Source organism: Pristiophorus japonicus, chromosome 23 (assembly GCF_044704955.1).
Source record: "Pristiophorus japonicus isolate sPriJap1 chromosome 23, sPriJap1.hap1, whole genome shotgun sequence".
Lineage (NCBI taxonomy): Eukaryota > Metazoa > Chordata > Chondrichthyes > Pristiophoridae > Pristiophorus > Pristiophorus japonicus.
The window spans coordinates 17,102,193-17,123,110 of NC_091999.1; the positions used below are offsets into that span (position 1 = coordinate 17,102,193).

The window sequence follows — 20,918 nt, forward strand, 5'->3', positions numbered from 1 at the left end:
TACTGCTGGAGTTGGCTTTCCCTACCCCCTCACTGCCAATCACGCCTCCCCAGAGGGCTGTATCTTTGCCGACCCTGGCATTGAAGTCACCGAGGAGGATCAGTTTGTCACCTGCGGGGACACAGGACAGGGATGTTTCGAGGTTGGAATAAAAATCCTCTTTTGTCTCATCCATTGCATCCAGTGTTGGGGCATACGCACCGATGACTGTGGTGCATTGGTTACGGGATAGGGTGAGTTGAAGCATCAAGAGGCGTTCGTTTACCCCACAGGGTGTGTCTTTGCGGCTGTCGACCAGCTCATTTTGATGGCGAAGGTGGCGTTCTTCCTCTGGTATTCTTTTCCAGAAAAAGCTGTAACCTCCATCTTGTTCCTTGAGCTGGCCTTCCCCTGCCTGCCGGATCTCGCTTAGGGTGGCGATGTCGATGTCAAAGCTTCTAAGTTCCCGGGCAACTATGGTGGTGCGGCATTCAGGCCTGTCCAATGGGAGTCCTGTCGTTTCAGGTCCCGAACTTCATGTTAACGGAGTGGAAGATGCCTGTGTGTGAGTTCTTTTATCGTGGGGTGGCATAGCTGAGCAAGGTCTTGGTACAGTGGCAAGGGATCCAAGACGACTGGAGACCAGGCACTTCTGTATGAGCCTAATTGCCAAAGGCAAAATGTTGGCTGCAAGCTCGGTGCTGAGTAGCACCCTTGTTGGTAAGTGGTCCGAGGCTTGGTTGGGGGCAGGCATTAGGAAGTCAGTTGTCTGTTGGAGTTCCAAGTGGGAGGTCAGCAAGGAGTAGGAGGGTGAATGAATCATAGCCAGGCCACCAGTGGGGAAGGGGAGGTCCAGCCGTCGATGAGGAGAGGGATGTAGGCCCGCTGCTGGAGGGATGAAAACCCGCCGCTGGAGGGATGTAGGCCCGCCACAGGAGGGGCTGGGTGATGTCGCGGTCGCCGGGTCGGAGGCACACCTGCTTGCTGGGCGTCGTCGTGAGTAACCTGGTTTCAAATGGCTGAAAATGATGCTAATAAAGCACACCAAACTATTTTCTATTTAGATTGGGGTACAGTATTCAATTGCTTAATAAAACATTTTTAAAATAAAATTCTTAAAGGTTCCTCCACATTGTTTAAAAGTTTCTTCAGAAGTTTTAAAAGTTTCTCCCGGAGTTTTAAAAAAGGTTTCCCAAGTTATTTAACATTTTTTCCAGAGGTTTTAAAAGTTTCCCCAAGTTGTTTAAAAGTTTCTCTTGAAGTTTTAAAAGTTTTCCCAAGTTGATTAAAAGTTTAAAATGAAAGTCAGTAGTAAGCTACCTGCCTTCATACTGTTCTATGGGTGCTGCCATCCCACTGCAGCTGCACAAAGCCCTGGCTAGACCACACCTGGAGCACTGCGGGGAAGTAGAGGCTCAGTCATCTCTGAAGGGGGCCCGAATGCCTGGACGCCATGTACATTCCCAGTGTTAGAATCCCCATGTACAGTCCCAGGGTTAGATTCCCCATGTACTCTCCTAGGGTTAGAATGCCCACATACTCGCCCAGGGATAAAATCCCCATTTCCAGTCCCAGGGTTAGAATCCCCATTTACAGTGCCTGGGTTAGAACCCCCATGTATGGTCCCAGGGTTAGAATCCCCATGTACTCTCCCAGTGTCAGAATGCCCCAGTACTCTCCCAGGGTTCGAATCCTCATGTGCAGTCCCAGAATTGGAATCCCAATGTACAGTCTCAGGTTTGGAATCCTGTGACTGCACACAGATGAAGAGAAAAATTGAGGCCTTGAATCTGAGTTGGGGAAAAATCATAGAAACATGATTCAATTTCTATCCTAAACTATTTGAAATCAAATCAAATGAATTGTTGCAATTAACACATTACTTTCATGCCAAATGGGAAACAAGTGATGTGTGGGCTGTGCAGGAGTGTTTGCGCCCAGTTGCACAGCATGTCCCTGGCTCTGCACTCTAAATGCACTTCTTTAGGTTCACAGTCTCATTGATACATCCAACTGACTAGATGGACCTCGCCCTTTAAACCCCATCAGAGAAATATCAGCATTTGATGTTTAATTTGCTAAACCTTTATAAAACACTGGTTAGGCCTCAGCTGGAGAATTGTGTTCAAGTTTGGGCTCCAAACTTTCATAATGATGGCACGCTTTTAGAGAAGGTGCAGAAGGAATGGTGCCAGGGAAATGGGAGTTCCATGATGTGGAGAGCCTGCTGAAGTTTTCTCCAGAGAGCAGGAAAGGATAAAAGGAGATTTGATGGAGAGGTACAAATTTATGAACGATTTAGGTAGAGTAAATGTGGAGAAAGTGTTTCTAGTGGCATTAGGGAAGGTAACCAGAGGAGGCAGACTTCCGACGATTGGCAAAATAACGAGAGGTGAGATGTGGGATCATTTGTTACTCAGCAAATTGTTCTAATCCAGATTGCATGGTCTTAAAGGGTGGTGGATTGAATTGTAACTTTTAAAAGGGAATTGGATAAATACTTGCTGGGAAAAATATATCTAGCAATGGGTAAAGAGCAGAGGAGTGAGACTCATTGAACAGCTCCACCAAAGAGCCGGCACAGACAGGATGGGCTGCATGGCGTCCTGTGCCGTACTCTCGGTGACAATGGTGGATGATCTTACCCAGAGTGCTCCGAATACGCCCTATCTCCATCAGCAGGGGGCAACGTGGGTAGGCCTGATCCCTGGAGAGTATGCCCCTGTGCGGAGAGGCTCCCGTGGACTGATTGGAGCGAGCATGGCATCAGCATCACCAAGTGTGGCTCTCAGGCACCAGGCAACACCAAGTGTGACTCTCAGTCCCGGGCAGCACCGATTGTGGCTCCCACGCCTCATGCACCAGGTCGCATGCATTATTGAGTGCAGCTCTCAGGCCCCGGGCAACACCGAGTGTGGCTCTCAGGCCCCGGGCAACACCGAGAGTGGCTCTCAGGCGTTGGGCAACACCGATTGCGGCTCTCAGCCTGCGTGTCAAAGCCTCCGGGCCCGACACCAGCAAATCCCAGGGGCAGTGCTCCCCCACACCATGAAATACAGCATGCCCAGCAATTCCCAGCCGCTCTGTATCAGGGTGGGTGCTGGATGCGGAAGTCACTCCCTGGTCTCCTGTACAGTAAAATATTAGGCAGTCCCTTGAATCGAGGATGACCCACTTCCACACCAAAACGTGATGAGTTCACAGATGTTTCAATATGAGACCTGATATTCCAGGTCCCGAACTACATATTGAAGGGTGGGAGATGTCTGTGCATGGATTTTTTTAACGCGTGTGTCCGTTGCATACCAGCCACCACACGGGCTGAACAGAGCGAGGTCTTGGTCCAGTGGGAAGGGTTAACCAAGATGACTGGAGACCAAGTTCTGCTGCGCAGACCTGGTGCACACACTCCTACTGCCCATAGATCGCAGTGTGGTCTGGCCCATGCTGTCCCTGGGCCCTTGCCTATCCCGGGCCCCGAACTCGCGCCTCTTGTGACCCCAATCTCTTCACCCCAAACTCCTGTCTCTTGTGGGGCCCAATCTCTCCGCCCCGAACTCTCGCCTTTCGTGGGCCTCAATCTCTTCCCCCACTGAACTCTCGCCTCTCGTGGGTCCCAATCTCACCGTCCAGAACTCTCGCTGCTTGTGGGCCACAATCTCTCAGCCCCGATCTCCCGGCGCTACTCCACCTGGACCTCACCACTCCTCTGCTGCTTGCCGCACCACCTGCTGTACCTGAGCCGTTCTGATGATTCTGTCCATGCTCCAATCGCTGACCTGGATTCCGGTACAAAGCAAAATCTAGAATCTCAAGTCTACAAATCTAGGGCAATTTAGAATAAATCGCCTCACAACTATGCTGCAAACGTTAGAAAGACGCTTTGGATACCTGGCCTCCTGTGTGGGTCTGTTTGTTGCATCTGTTTGAGCTGGAGTGGAGATGGAGGAGAAGCTGCTGGGTTTCAACCCCAGTAATTCTGCGCCCAGTGGGACCAACAATTCTCCATGTGGGGCTCTCAATGCAGGTGGGTTCCCTTTCCTGAAGGACATTAATGAATCAGTTAGGTTTTACCACAAACTGGCAGCTTTCATGGCTACTATTTATAGTGCTGGTGCCAGAAATTACCAAGTTCATTAAGCTCAATTTCTCAAAGTGCCTTTGTATTTTTGTGGGTTCTCTCTCATCCACCCTTTTCATGAATGAAATTCACTTTAAAGGGTATTAAAAGGGAAGGAATTATCGACCGGAGGCTCAAACATCACATTAACATCTGACGAAGTCACTCGATTCATCGGGAATGGAATATCATCCAGCAGCTATGGATGCAAAAAGCACTGTTCTTTGTGGGGAGAAAGTGTACACATGCTCTGCGTGTGGACAAGGCTTCAGCCGATCATCCAACCTGGAGAGACACAAGCGCAGTCACACTGGGGAGAAACTGTGTAAATGTGGGGACTGTGGGAAACGTGTCAACTACCCGTCCCAGCTGGAAACACACGAGCGAGTTCACACTGGGGAGAGGCCGTTCACCTGCTATGAGTGCGGGAAGGGATTCATTCAGTCATCGCACCAGTTGAGGCACGAGCGAATTCACACTGGGGAGAGGCCATTCACCTGTTCTGAGTGTGGGAAGGGATTCAATGAGTCATCCAACCTGCTGGCACACCAGAGAATTCACACCGGGGAGAGGCCGTTCAACTGCTATGAGTGCGGGAAGGGATTCATTCAGTCATCGCACCTGTTGAGGCACCAGCGAGTTCACAAATGATTATAGGGGTTGGATTATGCTGTTATTGCTGCTGTTAATCACAACCCGACTGAACCATGTTCATTCTGACAATTGGGGTTTGTTTCCGCTGATGAAAACTCCTGTAATATTCGGGATATAGACAAATAAATTCATGTTGCTTTCAACACATTGCTGCAGGCTTTTCTCTTTCCCACCCGAGTGTTTAGCATCACCTGGCTGGAGCTCAGAGAGGACAATCTGGGGGGAGGATCATATGGGTGAAGAACTTCAGCATGGACACAGTCCTTCAGGGTCATACTGAGAGGGGAAAATGGCACTTTGTTCTTTCTCATCTCTCTTCACTGACAGCAACCCGTGCGGGTTAATCTTGACAGTGTAAGGTGCGGATGATATCCACCCAAGGGTGCTAAAAGAGATAGGATGGGAGCTCTGCCAGCCTCTTGCTCATATCGCCAACAGATCAGTAGATTCATGGGTTGTTCCCTGAGATTGGAAGGTAGCACATGTAGTTCCCATTTTTCAATTGTGCACAAGCCAGAGCTCGGAAACTGAAGGCCCATCAACGTGACCTTGATCACTGGGAAGGTGCTTGAAGGGATCCAGAGAGATGCTGTTTTCCATCATGGGGAAAGTGAAGGGGCCATTAGAGATACTGAACATGGATTCCGGAAAACCATGTCACGTCTTACAAACTAGCTTGAGTTTGTAAAGAAGTTGTTAGGTTGGTGGATGGGGGAATCTGGTTGACATTGTCTACCTCAAGGTGTCAAACTCATTTTCTCGGGTGGGCCTGATCCAATATCCTGGCACTTGGCATGGGACACATTCAGCAAAAGCTATTAAAATAGGAATAATTGAAGATAAACTACATCGGAATTTACATTTAGATTTTATTTACTGCCGCTGCTCCCAATCCCTGGCACCTCTTAGCTTGAGCATTCATGAACTGACCCTGCTCAAACCATCAGCATAAGGATATCGGCGCATGGTTCTGCCTGTGACCACAAGGCTGTGTCACTGCCACACACAGATACCGTTTCCTTGTTTCACATCTCCATACAAACACCATCTCTTCACACATCACCTTGCTACACAATTGCAGCAGACATGAGCAAGGCCCTGAGGCTTATTACAATACATATTTCATTACAGCAAAGGTTACACTGGGAGAAATGATCAGTTATTTTCCATTACAGGCAAAATTCCGGACAAACCAGCAGCACACTGGCACCTGAACAGTGTTTCATTGGCCTACAGGCTTTTCTTAAATAGATTTGCTGCCTGGATATAAACTTAACCAGCTTTGCAGGCGTGATGCCCTATTCACACATTGAAGGTGAGAGAGATGCTGTGGGGCACACGCTAAGTCCTGTAGCTGAAAGTGATTAACAGACTGGGTTTTGTGTTTAGTGATCCCGGGCGTGTTACCAATACCAGCAAAGATGAAGCCCATGGAATAAAAGGGACAGTGGATACTGTCTCACTGTGAGCGAGTCAGAATGAGAAGCTTTAACAACAGCCGATGTTTCACAAAGGGAGACCTCACCAGACCAAAGGACATTGGTGGTGTTTAATGGGCTGTTTGTGTCACTGGGCGACAGGAGGCTATTTGTGAGAAGGAAAGCTGGTCAAAGCAAACAAACAGTTTACCGGCCTGTCCAGGGCCCACTCTGACCCCCACCTTCTCATTCTCACTATTGATGGACACTGCTGCAGTAATTGCTCCTCTGACCTTTCCTCTCTTGTCCCTCCTACACCCCTAATACACGGCCCGACACAATCTCCCTCCCCAACACCCTCACTGTGCTGGAATCCACACCAGTCTCCCCATCTGCTCCTTGTTCTCTCCCTGGATCCTGAAACTACAGAACTCGCTGATCCCTCCTGAATTCTACAGGCTCTAAAACTGAAGCTTGGTGGCCCTCAGTCCCCACTCCTTGATTTACCTCCCCTACTCTCCTCCTCTTTCCCACTTGGTTGTGTTCCACACTCTGGGCCTTGGGCCTTCCCCGGGGACTCTCAGTATGAACAGGAGGATGTGTGTTGAGACAGAATGTCCCAGCTCTCCACCTTGAAATGGACAAGGAGAGGACCAGCTGGGCTGAATGGCTCTACTTTATGACATCACTGCAGTGCCGAGCAACCACCCTCCCTGAGCCCTGCTCATTATGGGATGGGTTGAGCTTAGTGCTGTTGCAGGAACGGAAACAGGAGCAGGATTCGAGCCGTGTGGAGCCCAGGATTAATGGGGAAAGGTACAGGATCAATTTATACCTTATTGAGTGAGAAATGTCAGTGTCCCGGACACTCCCTGTCCCTCAGTATCTGTGTCAGGGAGCGACCGATGGGTTCACTGTGTATCTGACCCGTGCTGTGCCTGACTGGAGAGTGTTTCATGCTGACATGGGCTGCTCAGCTCGATGAACACAACATTTAACTCAAAGATGATCAGATAAACCCATCAGCTTCTCCCCTGGACACAGGTCCTGAAGGACAGGAGTGTCTCTATTAATTTGGCTGGTGTCCTTGATCAAATTTAAATACCTCATCTCTTTTTAAACATTCGTTCATGGGATGTGGGTGTCGCCTCTCACCTCTCATTCTTCTAAACGCTGGAGAATATAGGCCTGGTCTACTCAATCTCTCATAGGACAATCCCCCATCCCAGGAATCGATCTGGTGAATCTTCATTGCACTCCCTCTATAGCAAGTTTATCTTTCCTTAAAAGCACCTGAAGGTAACAATGATGTAATTTACTGTGTTCTGTAAGCATGTGCTATTTTTTTTGATTTTTTCTGCACTGTATTGTGTTTAGTTCATAAAATATTAATCTGAATTAAATTGGAGTTATTGAAATTAACTAAGCTATGTTTTATTCAAGGTCAATAATGATAGCTTTACGAATGATTTCTGCTGTTTTAACGAATTTTTAATTCCGAAGGAAGTTTTGAAGTTCCAAACTTAAAAAAAAGAACCAAGTGTTGATTTAAAACAAACTTCTGTTTGTTCACTTGAGAAGCAACGAATTCAGTCTTCTGTTTATAAACAATTTACAAGTGGAGTATAGTCACAGATGGAGCACGTGTAACCAGGCACGGGTATCTCCACGCTAACAAACAAAGGAAAAAGCTTACATTTATTGACTTTTTTCTTATCAAACTGGAGCCGGCATGGCCTAATATGGTAGTCTCTGGCTACTGCATAATCCAGAGACACAAGTTTACATCAGCAACACATTTAGAAGCATTGCGGCCTGGCTATGGTGATTATAATCCACCAGTTCTTGACTTTTCTTATCCAAACAATATTTCTAATCAATTTTATTATTAATATCGAAGCCTGGTTGGTCGCAAAACACCAGCTGTTGCTCAGTGAAATCTGTCTCTCTCTCCCTAATAATACGAACTACATTTTTTCCTCTATCGAATGAATGAAACATAAACCCTTTTCAGAAGCTGAATTAACCAGGGTCCACATGTCAACCAGTCCCACAGGTTTTTTTTATGGGTTATATTACCTGTTGACAAAGTGTTTTATATCTTTCTTTGTCTTTACTAATCCTGGTTTCCTCTCAGCGTCCTTCCCTTTCCTTATATTTTCAATGTCCCTTATTGACTTCCTTACAGCATAATGCAATGACCAGAATCCCTGAAGCTATTATCCGTGCTATCACCAATCCCAGCTGGAACAATCTAACTAGATCCGACTTTCCACCATTCCTGATTGGCAAGTCTCGGGATTGCCTGTTCTGTCTCTCTATTCCTCTATATGATTTGCACTGTGTGTTTCTGGGATGTCCTAATTCGCAGAATTATGAGCTTTAAAGCCAGAAACAGGGAGCATATAGTGTCCTATGTGTGGAATGACTCGACTGGCTTCATCCTCCAGAGGCAGTCTTGTCTGCAGATAAGTTGCGTTGTGATGATGTACCAGAACCAATGTTTAGCACCGATGCATGTGTTCCTCGGTGGAATCAAGCTAAAGTGATGTTCTAGTATGGGGCATCGGGTTGAACCCACAGTCATATACGTGACAGTAGTAGTCACACAATACTGTCCTTTTCCTTTATACACGGTATTATTTTGGCCTTCGCCCCATTTATTTATTTCAATCTGGCATTCTGGAGATTTATTTGTCGAGGGTGAACCCACAAGCTGGAACATCTACAAACCCATGTTGTCCCTTTCAGAGTACAACACTGTATATCTGGTGCTATCCAAGTTCCTCCCCTCATAATCAGATATCTTGGATATTCCTCATACTGTTTATGGATCGGACCTAACTCAGTCTTCCACCCTTGCAAACGATTCTACCCTATACACCGTCCAAGGTTTCGTTTCATTTCCATTTTTCCTTAGCAAAGGCAAGATCAATCCCACTGGTCTAATATCTTCACTTCTTTCTCCTTCCCTCGGGGCCAAAATCCCCATTCCTATTGGCTGCATCACATCAAAGCCTCTGACTTGATTCCCCTAAACCATTTTCTCAGTTGTCCTTCATGAATAAACAAAGGGATTTGCTTACTCTCTCTTGTCCAGTCCCTTCTGTACCACATTCATCATAAATGTCACAGAGGCTACATACAATACCACCAGTGAGCCACATCGTGTTCCCATTCGCTTTCTATATCTATTTTGTTTACTCCTGTTAACCTTACTGTGGCTCCTATTCTGAGCTACCCAGTCAGCTCTCACTTTCCTTGCGATTTAAACTGATTCTCCTTGTGTTACCCATCTTCCTCATCCCTTGGTTCTTGTTTTCTATTCTTTCCTAACACATCCTTTTACAAATTCTCTTCCCATTTTGTCTATTAATTGTGAATATCTCCCTTCACATAATCTAGTTGATAGATTCAAGCTCATGTTTAAAACTTTTGATTTCAATTAATAATTTAAAAACACACATTGTCATATAATACATTTCCTGATTCAGTTACTTCTAGTCCATTAAAATGTGGGCTCTTTTACTGGATCGGACAGGTAGAGTTATTTTTGTGAGGTGGGATGTCATTTTATTTAAGTCCCACATATGATGATCACTATCAGCGTTTGTTCTTGGCAAACCAATAGTTAACATTACTGATCAACATACGACATGTCTTACTTTAAAATAACCTGCCATCATTACCTTTTAAGTTTGTATTGAAGTATTTTATAATGGTCTTGAATTACTTATTGTCCTGATGTGATACTAACTCATTAAGTGAACTCTATTAATTTAGTGTTTGGGGTCAGGGTGTGTCCCAACCCACCTGGTTCAGGGGAGTCTTCCTGGTCTCCCAATCTTCCCAAGGAGCAGGCTTTAGGGTTCTTTCTCTATTACCACCAAAATTATGCTTTTGAGGGTCTTTTCTCAGTTTATCAAGGATTCCAAAACTAACCCTTTTGAGGTCCTCTGTTTCCTCCTGGAGATCGCCTCTCACTTGGATCCATGTTTTGTTATGGAGCCTGAGAGGTCTGGCCTCGTTATCGCCCACCTTCAGCTTGTAGCTGATCTGTACACAGCCATGGCCACCTTGTCCAGACAGAGACAGGCTGACTTTTTTTGTTTTTAGCCTCTCTACAAGCTTTCTTTGTTCAGTACTTAGTGGAGGCCTTGAAACTGATGACCATTCTAGCTGTAAGGAAATCCTAATTTGATCAGCATTCTCGCCACTGTAAATTCTAATGCCTCTGACAGGGAGCAGTGTGTTTAACTCTATCCTGATTATTTCAAAGTCGCTTTCTCTATGGAGAATGTGTCACGGCCTCGATGGTTTAAAAAGTTCTCTCACTCTCCTGAGCCACATTAGCCATTTCATGTTGTGCTGTTGTCCATAACTGAGCATGCCTGAGACTCGTTCACACACACACGCAGTGGTATCCCAATATCATGCCACATGTGACATCTGATCCAAGCCATTTGAGGTGATCTTATCAAAAGATCGTGGGGTGTCTGAAGATCTTTGCTCATCTCCCTCTGCACGGTCCCGATGTCTCGGGTAGTGGCCAGGCGATCAAATTCAGTTTTCTTATTGTTCAGTGTAGGCAATGACACAAACATCTGAGAGAGAAATATTAGCAATTTCCTACACTTCCCTGACTTTAACAAGAATTTACATTAACACCAGATTGTACCCAGGTGATTTATGACAATTCGCCCAGGAACAATGAGTGAAGAAATATTTCTATTTGGAGGTGTAACTTTCCTGTTATCCTCTTATATCCTCACTCAATTCATCTCATTACATTTTATACAGTGTTCACCTTTTCATTCATGAGCACGGAGGAACTTTACTGTCTGATACAATATTATCATACTGTCTTTAAACATCGATCAAACATTCCCACTTGCTCCAAGTTTTGACCCAGTTTCTTTGTTTAATTTAATTTAACCGAACCTCTTCTTGGACCTTTTATTCTCCAAAATATGCCAGAGAGCAATTCAGTCTCCAAGACGAAGGATGTTAGTTACCTTTAGCATAACAGTCGCCCCCAAAAACTTATTTCTGAATACATAGTTTGGACAGAACCATAGGGACGGGACTTGTTCAAAAATAAAACATAATTATCTCAATTTTCAGCTAAATTTTCCTTCCCATGCTATTTGACCAGCGACGCTTTGCAATATATATATATATATATATATATATATATATAAAATCAGTTTTAATTTCACAAACAAATTATGCCCAGACTTTGTCATTTTACGAAGAAGACAAAAGTAACAATTGCGTTTGGATGCAAGTCATTTATCTTCCCCTTCGAGCAGTGTGACTTGGACAATAGGATAACATCGGATATACGGCACAGGAACAGGCCATTCGGCCCAACCAGTCCATGCCAGCGTTTATGCTCCACTCGAGCCTCCTCCCTTCTTTCCTCATCTAACTATATCCACATAAACCTCGATTCCCTTCTCCCTCATATATTTCTCTAGCCTCCCCTTAAATGCATCGATACTATTCTCTTCAACCACTCCTTGTGGCAGCGAGTTCCACATTCTCACCACTCTCTGGGTCGAGGTTTCTTCTGAATTCTCTATTTGATTTCTTGGTGACTATCTTATGTTGATGGCCTCTAATTTTGCTGGTCCCCACAAGTGGAAACACTGTATCTACTCAATCACAACCTTTCATCATTTTAGAGACATTATGTCACCCCTCAGCCTTCTTTTTTCAGGAGAAAAGAGACCTGGCCTGTCCATCCTTTCCCGATAGGTATCCGCTCGCCTTTCTGGTATCATCCTTGTAAATCTTCTCTGCACCCTCTCCAGTGCCTCCATACCCTTTTTATAATATGGTGACGAGAATTGCACACACAAAGTCTAACCAAGGTTCGATACAAGTTTAGCATAACTTCACCACTTTTCCATTCGATAACAATTCAATTCTAAAACAATCGATTACAATAATTTAACACAATACTTTAAATTCTTAAGTCCAACTTTGTCAGCATGCTGCGACATTCGGTGTCTGCAGATAACTGGAGATAATTTTGTTTTAACTGCTGGATCTTTTGCTATGCCATCAACCTCTCATCCAACTGGAACTGGCATTGCCTGATATGGTAGTCTTTGGCTATGGTATGGTCCAGAGACACAAGTCTGCATTTTCTTCAACATACATCAACAATGTTAGAAGCACGTAAAACACTGGTCTTCCTGTGGCAAGCACAAACCACTAGTCTCTGAACTTTTCTTATTCTAACATAATATTTCTAATCTAAACATTCGATGATGAAAATATCCATGGCCAGTTGGTTGCAAACACCAACTGTTGCTCAGTGAAATCTTTCTCTCATGATAACAACCACATTTTCCCCGATATGGAATGAACTAAACATGAACACCTTTCAGAAGCTGAATTAACCGAGTTCCCTATACCAACACCCCTCACATCTTCCTTTAACTTCAACTGAAAGGAAAACACCAGATTGCATCAGTCGGAATTTGAAAGATATTTACAACAGATGCTCGATATTCTTAGAGTTAGCATTGTTCTATATTCTGTCTACTCGAGGAGTTTGATAACAGACTTTCTCCTGTGAATGTAGAGCTGGAATATTGGGCCGGGATGTATTTACTTGTTCATCTTGTTGACTCTAAACCGTTGCCAATTATTTGACGTGACCTGTATTTTCTTAAATCCATTTCCTGAAGGGATTCAAATTTAAATTGAACCCAGGTTTGCAGGCGTAATGCTCCATTCACACATCGAAGGTGAGAGAGATGCTGTGGGGCACACGCTAAGTCCAGTATCTGAAAGTGATTCACAGACTGGGTTTAGTGTTTAGTTATCCCGGGTGTGTTACCGACACCTTCCCACAATACCAAGGCTAGGAGAGGCACTCTGGAAGATATAGGGAACTTGAACTAGTCCACGAGAGTAACCAAAGGTATGAGAACTGAAATAATCCAGAGTTAGAAAGGAGAAAAGACCCCAAAATGGTGCAGGCTGTAACAGGACATCAATTAGTCTCCTCTTATCTTGGAACATTAAATACCGACACACTCTGTTATTGAAACATCAAAATATTATATTCCAGCCCAGTTATAGGGTTATTATCATCAGAAACAAACTTCAACTGTCGGAATGGACACGATTCAGTCAGGATGTGATTAACAGCAACAATGATAGCAGAATCCAACCACTGCAGTCACTTGTGAACTTGCTGGTGTCTCAGCAGGTGGGATGACCGAGTGAATCCCTTCCCACACTCAGAGCAGGAGAATGGCCTCTCCCCAGTGTGAACTCGCTTGTGCCTCAGCAGGCTGGATGACACAGTGAATCCTTTCCCACACTCAGAGCAGGTGAACGGCATCGCCCCAGTGTGAACTCGCTGGTGTATCAGCAGGCGGGATGACACAATGAATCCTTTCCCAAACTCCGAGCAGGTGAACGGCCTCTCCCCAGTGTGAACTCGCTGGTGTGCCAGCAGGTCGGATGACTGCGTGAATCCTTTCCCACATTCAGAGCAGGTGAACGGCCTCTCTCCAGTGTGAACAAGCTGGTGTTTCACCAGGCTGGATGACTGAGTGAATTGCTTCCCACACTCTGAGCAGGTGAATGGCTTCTCCCCGGTGTGAACTCGCTGGTGTTTCAGTAGGTAGGATGACTGAATGAATCGCTTCCCACACACGGGGCAGGTGAACGGCCTCTCCCCAGTGTAAACTCGCTGGTGTGCCACCAGGTCGGATGACTGAGTGAATCCTTTCCCACATTCAGAGCAGGTGAACGGCCTCTCCCCAGTGTGAACAAGCTGGTGTTTCACCAGGCTGGATGACTGAGTGAATCGCTTCCCACACACGGGGCAGGTGAACGGCCTCTCCCCAGTGTGAATGTGTTGATGAATTTCCAGCGCAGATGCGTAGCTGAATCCCTTCCCACAGTCCCCACATTTCCACGGTTTCTCCGTGGTTCGGGTGTGCTTCCGTCTCTCCAGGTTGGATGATCAGTTGAAGCCTCCTCCACACACAACACGTTTACAGTTTTCCCCCGCTGTGAATGGTTCGAGGGTTTTTCAGGCTGTGTAACTGGTTAAAGCTCTTTCCACAATCAGTGCACTGAAACACTCTCACTCGCGTGTGTGTGTCTCTGATTTTTCAGTCACACTGATGTTTGTCATCTGTCCCCACAGACAGAATAAACAAACATTTCTCCTTCCACATTCAAAGGCCGATGATATTCAAGTTCTGGTGCATCGAGTGACTCTATCTGATCACGACGTGACGTTTAATTTGAGTTTCCCTTCTTCAAATCCTCCCCTTCTAACACCCTGCAAAAGTAGTTTACAAAAGTCATCACTGTAAGTACAGGATTGAAATTCAGAAGAGACAATTCTAGTTTCTCTGGAACATTCTTTCCTTCTGCTGTGTGGTTTTAAGTATTGTCTTAAAAAAATAATAAAGAGGGAGAAGATAGACTGAGAGTAAACTGGCAAGAAATATAAATACAGTCAGAGCTTCTACAGATATATAAAAAGGAAGAGATAGCTAAAATAAACGTTGGTCCCTGAGAGGATTAAACAGGGAAATGGCAGAGACTTTAAACAAATATTTTGTGTGGTCTTCACGGTGGAAGACACTAAAAACATCCCAATAATAATAGATAATCAAGGGGTCACAGGGAGCGAGGAACTTAAAACAATCACTATCACTGGAGAAAAAGTACTAGACAAACTACTGGGACTAAAGGTGGACGTCCCCTGGACATGATGGCCTGCATCCTGGGGTCTTAAAAGTGGCTGCAGAGAAACATAGAAACATAGAAACACAGAAAATAGGTGCAGGAGTAGGCCATTCGGCCCTTCTAGCCTGTTAGTGAATTGGCCTCAACAACTTACTGTGGTAGAGAATTCCACAGGTTCACCTCTCTTTGGGTGAAGAAGTTCCTCCGCATCTCGGTTCTAAATGGCTTACCCCTTATCCTTAGACTGTGACCCCTGGTTCTGGACTTCCCCAACATTGGGAACATTCTTCCTGCATCTAACCTGTCCAACCCCGTCAGAATTTTAAATGTTTCTATGAGGTCCCCTCTCATTCTTCTGAACTCCATTGAATACAAGCCCAGTTGATCCAGTCTTTCTTGATAGGTCAGTCCCGCCATCCCGGGAATCAGTCTGGTGAACCTTCGCTGCACTCGCTCAATAGCAAGAATGTCCTTCCTCAAGTTAGGAGACCAAAACTGTACACAATACTCCAGGTGTGGCCTCACCAATGCCCTGTACAACTGTAGCAACACTTCCCTGCCCCTGTACTCAAATCCCCTTGCTATGAAGGCCAACATGCCATTTGCTTTCTGAACCGCCTGCTGCACCTGCATGCCAACCTTCAATGACTGATGTACCATGACACCCAGGTCTCTTTGCACCTCCCCTTTTCCTAATCTGTCACCATTCAGATAATAGTCTGTCTCTCTGTTTTTACCACCGAAGTGGATAACCTCACATTTATCCACATTATACTTCATCTGCCATGCATTTGCCCACTCACCTAACCTATCCAAGTCGCTCTGCAGCCTCACAGCATCCTCCTCGCAGCTCACACTGCCACCCAACTTAGTGTCATCCGCAAATTTGGAGATACTACATTTAATCCCCTCATCTAAATCATTAATGTACAGTGTAAACAGCTGGGGCTCCAGCACAGAACCTTGCGGTACCCCACTAGTCACTGCCTGCCATTCTGAAAAGTACCCATTTACTCCTACTCTTTGCTTCCTGTCTGACAACCAGTTCTCAATTCATGTCAGTACACTACCCCCAATCCCATGTGCTCTAACTTTGCACATCAATCTCTTGTGTGAGACCTTGTCGAACGCCTTCTGAAAGTCCAAATATACCACATCAACAGGTTCTCCCTTATCCACTCTACTGGAAACATCCTCAAAAAATTCCAGAAGATTTGTCAAGCATGATTTCCCTTTCACAAATCTATGCTGACTTGGACCTATCATGTCACCTCTTTCCAAATGCACTGCTATGACATCCTTAATAATTGATTCCATCATTTTACCCACTACCGATGTCAGGCTGACCGGTCTATAATTCCCTGTTTTCTCTCTCCCTCCTTTTTTAAAAAGTGAGCTTACTTTGGCTACCCTCCACTCTGTAGGAACTGATCCAGAGTCAATGGAATGTTGGAAAATGACTGTCAATGCATCCACTATTTCGAAGGCCACCTCCTTAAGTACTCTGGGATGCAGTCCATCAGGCCCTGGGGATTTATCGGCCTTCAATCCCATCAATTTCCCCAACACAATTTCCCGGCTAATAAGGATTTCCCTCAGTTCCTCCTCCTTACTAGACCGCCCGACCCCTTTTATAACCGGAAGGTTGTTTGTGTCCTCCTTCGTGAATACCGAACCAAAGTACTTGTTCAATTGGTCCGCCATTTCTTTGTTCCCCGTTATGACTTCCCCTGATTCTGACTGCAGGGGACCTATATTTGTCTTTACTAACCTTTTTCTATTTACATATCTAAAGAAAGTTTTGCAATCCGTCTGAATGTTCCCTGCAAGCTTCTTCTCATACTCCATTTTCCCTGCCCTAATCAAAACCTTTGTCCTCCTCTGCTGAGTTCTAAATTTCTCCCAGTCCCCAGGTTCGCTGCTATTTCTGGCCAATTTGTATGCCACTTCCTTGGCTTTAATACTATCCCTGATTTCCCTAGATAGCCACGGTTGAGCCAACTTCTCTTTTTTATTTTTATGCCAGACAGGAATGTACAATTGTTGTACTTCATCCATGCGGTCTCTAAATGTCTGCCATTGCCCATCCACAGTCAACCCCTTCAGTATCATTCGCCAATCCATCCCAGCCAATTCACGCCTCATACCTTCAAAGTTACCCTTCTTTAAGTTCTGGACCATGATCTCAGAATTAACTGTTTCATTCTCCATCCTAATGCAGAATTCCACCATATTATGGTCATTCTTCCCCAAGGGGCCTCGCACAACGAGATTGCTAATTAATCCTCTCTCATTACATAACACCCAGTCTAAGATGGCCTCCCCCCTAGTTGGTTCCTCGACATATTGGTCTAAAAAACCATCCCTTATGCACTCCAGGAAATCCTCCTCCACCGTATTGCTTCCAGTTTGGTTAGCCCAATCTATGTGCATATTAAAGTCACCCATTATATCTGCTGCACCTTTATTGCATGCACCCCTAATTTCCTGTTGGATGCCCTCCCGAACATCACTACTACTGTTTGGAGGTCTGTACACAACTCCCACTAACGTTTTTTGCCCTTTGGTGTTCTGTAGCTCTACCCATATAGATTCCACATCATCCAAGCTAATGTCCTTCCTAACTATTGCCTTAATCTCCTCCTTAACCAGCAATGCTACCCCACCTCCTTTTCCTTTTATTCTATCCTTCCTGAATGTTGAATACCCCTGGATGTTGAGTTCCCAGCCCTGATCATCCTGGAGCAACGTCTCCGTAATCCCAATCACATCATATTTGTTAACATCTATTTGCACAGTTAATTCGTCCATCTTATTGCGGATACTCCTTGCATTAAGACACAAAGCCTTTAGGCTTGTTTTTTTAACACCCTCTGTCCTTTTAGAATTTTGCTGTACAATGGTCCTTTTTGTTCTTTGCCTTGGGTTTCTCTGCCCTCCACTTTTCCTCATCTCCTTTCTGTCTTACCTCAGGGACCGCCATTTAAAACTGAGATGAGGAGAAATGTTTTCTCTCAGGGGTTCATAAATCTGTGGAATTCTCTGCCCCAGGGAGCTCTGGAGGCTGGGTCATTGAATATACTTAAGGTGGAGATAGACAGATTTTTGAGCGATAAGGAAGTAAAGGGTTATGGGGAACGTGCAGGGAAGTGGGGCTGAATCTATGATGAGTTCAGCCATGAACTTATTGAATGGCGGAGCAGGCTCGAGGGGCCAAATGGCCTACTCCTGCTCCTATTTCTTATGTTCTTATGTTTTTAACATTCCCACAACCGGCACAGTACGGGTTAGATACAGAGTAAAGCTCACTCTACACTGTCCCATCAAACACTCCGAGGGAAGATACAGCACGGGTTAGACAGAAAGATTTAGGCTAGGAGTTCCAGAACTTGTGGTTCAGGCAACAGAAGGCACAGCCATCAGTGGTTGAACAATTATAATCAGTGATGCTCAGGCAGACAGAATTAGATGAGCACGGATATCTTGGGGGCGGGGGTGGGCTGTTATGGGGCTGGAGGAAATTACAGAGCTCGGGAGGGGCGAGGTCATGGAGGGATTTGAAAATAAAGATGAGAATTGTGAATTCATGGCGTTGCTTAACCAGAAGCAAATGTAGGTCAGCGAGCACAGGGGTGATGGGTGAGCGAGACTTGGTGCGAGTTAGGACATAGTCCGCCGAGTTTTGGATCAACACTAGTTTATGTAGGGTAGAATGTGGGAGAAGTGCATTGGAATAGTCAAGTCCAGAGGTAACAAAGGCATGGATGTGGGCTTCAGCAGTGGATGAGCTGAGGCAAGAGCGGAGACGAACGATGTTAGAGGTGGAAATAGGCAGTCTTAGTTATGCTGCAGATCTTGGTCAAAAACTCATTTCAGAGTCAAATATGACACCAAGGTTGCGAATAGTCTGGTTCAGTCTCAGACAGAAGTTGGAGAGAGGGATGGAGTCGGTGGCTCGGGAACGGAGTTTGTGACAATGACAATTACAAATATCTGAATATTTCACAGGCTATCACATGCAAAATGTGCGCATGAGTTTTTAAATTAAATCAGTTCCAAAAACGGGTTAACTAATACAGCAACAACAGATTTTCAAATCTTATGCAAGACAGTTCAATAAAGGGGAGGTTCAAAGGATTTCAGCTGAGTTTAGAGTGAGACACTGCAGTTAAGTCTACTACAACCACAAGTCATGTACTCAAACGGAGCAAGTTTAGGGTTTTATATGTTACAAGGCGAACTTGGTGAGAAGTGATATCAGTTAGAGTAAGAAAAAACTCTAAAATGGAACAGTCAGTCATCATCAAAGGCAGTCCCTTGGAATCGAGGAAAACTTGCTTCCACTCTTATAATGAGTCCTTAGGTGGTTGAACAGTCCAATACGAGAACCACAGTCCCTGTCACAGGTAGGACAGATAGTCGTTGCGGGAAAGGGTGGGTGGGACAGGTTTGCCCTCTGCTCTTTCTGCTGCCTGCACTTGATTTCTGCATGCTCTCGGCGATGAGACGCGAGGTGCTCAGCGCCCTCCCGGATGCACTTCCTTCACTGAGGGTGGTCTTTGCCCAGGGACTCCCAGCTGTCAGTGGGGATGTTGCACTTTTTCAGGGAGGCTTTGAGCGTGTCCCTGTACCGTTTCCTCTGCCCACCTTTGGCTCGTTTGCCGTGAAGGAGTTCCAAGTAGAGCGCTTTGGGAGTCTCATGTCTGGCATGCAAATGATGTGGCCCGCCCAGCGGAGCTGGTCGAGTATGGGTAGTGCTTCAATGCTGGGTATGTTAGCCTGGTCGAGGACGCTGATGTTGGTGCGTCTGTCCTCCCAGGGGATTTGTTAGATCTTGCGGAGGCATCATTGATGGTATTTCTCCAGTGACTTGAGGTGTCGACTGTACATGGTCCACGTCTCTGAGCCATACAGAAGGGCAGATATTACTACAACCCTGTCGACCATGAGCTTGGTGGCAGTTTTGAGGGCCTGGTCTTCGAACACTTTTCCTCAGGCAGCCGAAGGCTGTACTGGCGCACTGGAGGCGGTGTTGAATCTCGTCGCCAATGTCTGCTCTTGTTGATAAGAGTCTCCCGAGCTTTGGGAAATGGTCCACATTGTCCAGGGCCGCGCCGTGGATCTTGATAACTGGGGGGCAGTGCTGTGTAGCGGGAAAAGGCTGGTGGGAGACCTTTTGTCTGACGGATGTTTAGTGTAAGGCCGATGCTTTCGTACGCCTCAGTAAATACGTCGATTATGTCATGGAGTTCAGCCTCTGTATGCGCGCAGACGCAGGCGTCATCCGCGTACTGTAGCTCGACGACAGAGGTTGGGGTGAACTTGGACCTGGCCTGGAAATGGCGAAGGTTGAACAGGTTCACACTGGTTCTGTAGTTCAGTTCTACTCCAGCGGGGAGCTTGTTGACTGTGAGGTAGAGCATGGCAGCGAGGAAGATTGAGAAGAGGGTTGGGTTGATGACGCAGCCCTGTTTGACCCGGGTCCGAACTTGGATTGGGTCTGTGCTGGATCCGTTGGTAAGGATCATGGTCTGCATGTCGTCATGGAGCAGGCGGAAGATGGTGACGAACTTTTGGGGGCATCCAAAATGAAGGATGACGATCCATAGACCCTCGCGGTTAATAGTGTCAAAGGTCGAGGAAGGCCATGTATAATACCTGGTGCTGTGCCCTGCATTTTTCCTGCAGCTGGCCCGCTGCAAAAATCATGTCTGTTATGCCCCATACAGGACGAAATCCGCACTGTGACTCTGGGCGGAGCTCCTTAACCACAGGGTGAAGACAGTTTGAAAAGGACTCGAGCGACGACTTTACCAATGGCTAATAGCAGGGAGATATCTCTGTAGTTACCAGTCGGACGTGTCTCCTTTGCTGAAGATGGTCACGATCATTGCATCTCTGAGATCTCCCAGCTTGCTCTCCTCCCTCCAGATGAGAGAGATGAGGTCCTGTATTCGCATCAGTAGTACCTCTCCGCCATACTTCAGTGCCTCAGCCAGGATTCCTTCTGCTCCCGT

General features: G+C 45.9%; 1 protein-coding gene and 1 pseudogene across 1 annotated transcript in view; one reads left to right on the forward strand and one right to left on the reverse strand.

Moving 5' to 3' along the window:
• Positions 1-4,750, forward strand: part of LOC139235311 (zinc finger protein 229-like) — a 29,681-nt pseudogene extending 24,931 nt beyond the window's left edge.
• Positions 1-14,119, reverse strand: part of LOC139235407 (zinc finger protein 850-like) — a gene marked incomplete at its 5' end in the record, with an annotated part of 112,392 nt that extends 98,273 nt beyond the window's left edge. Inside the window, one exon of the mRNA XM_070866536.1 lies at positions 13,374-14,119. Coding sequence (XP_070722637.1) covers positions 13,374-14,119 — 746 coding nt within the window. The remainder of the gene's footprint in view (positions 1-13,373) is intronic.
• Between the last annotated feature and the right edge of the window lie 6,799 nt (positions 14,120-20,918).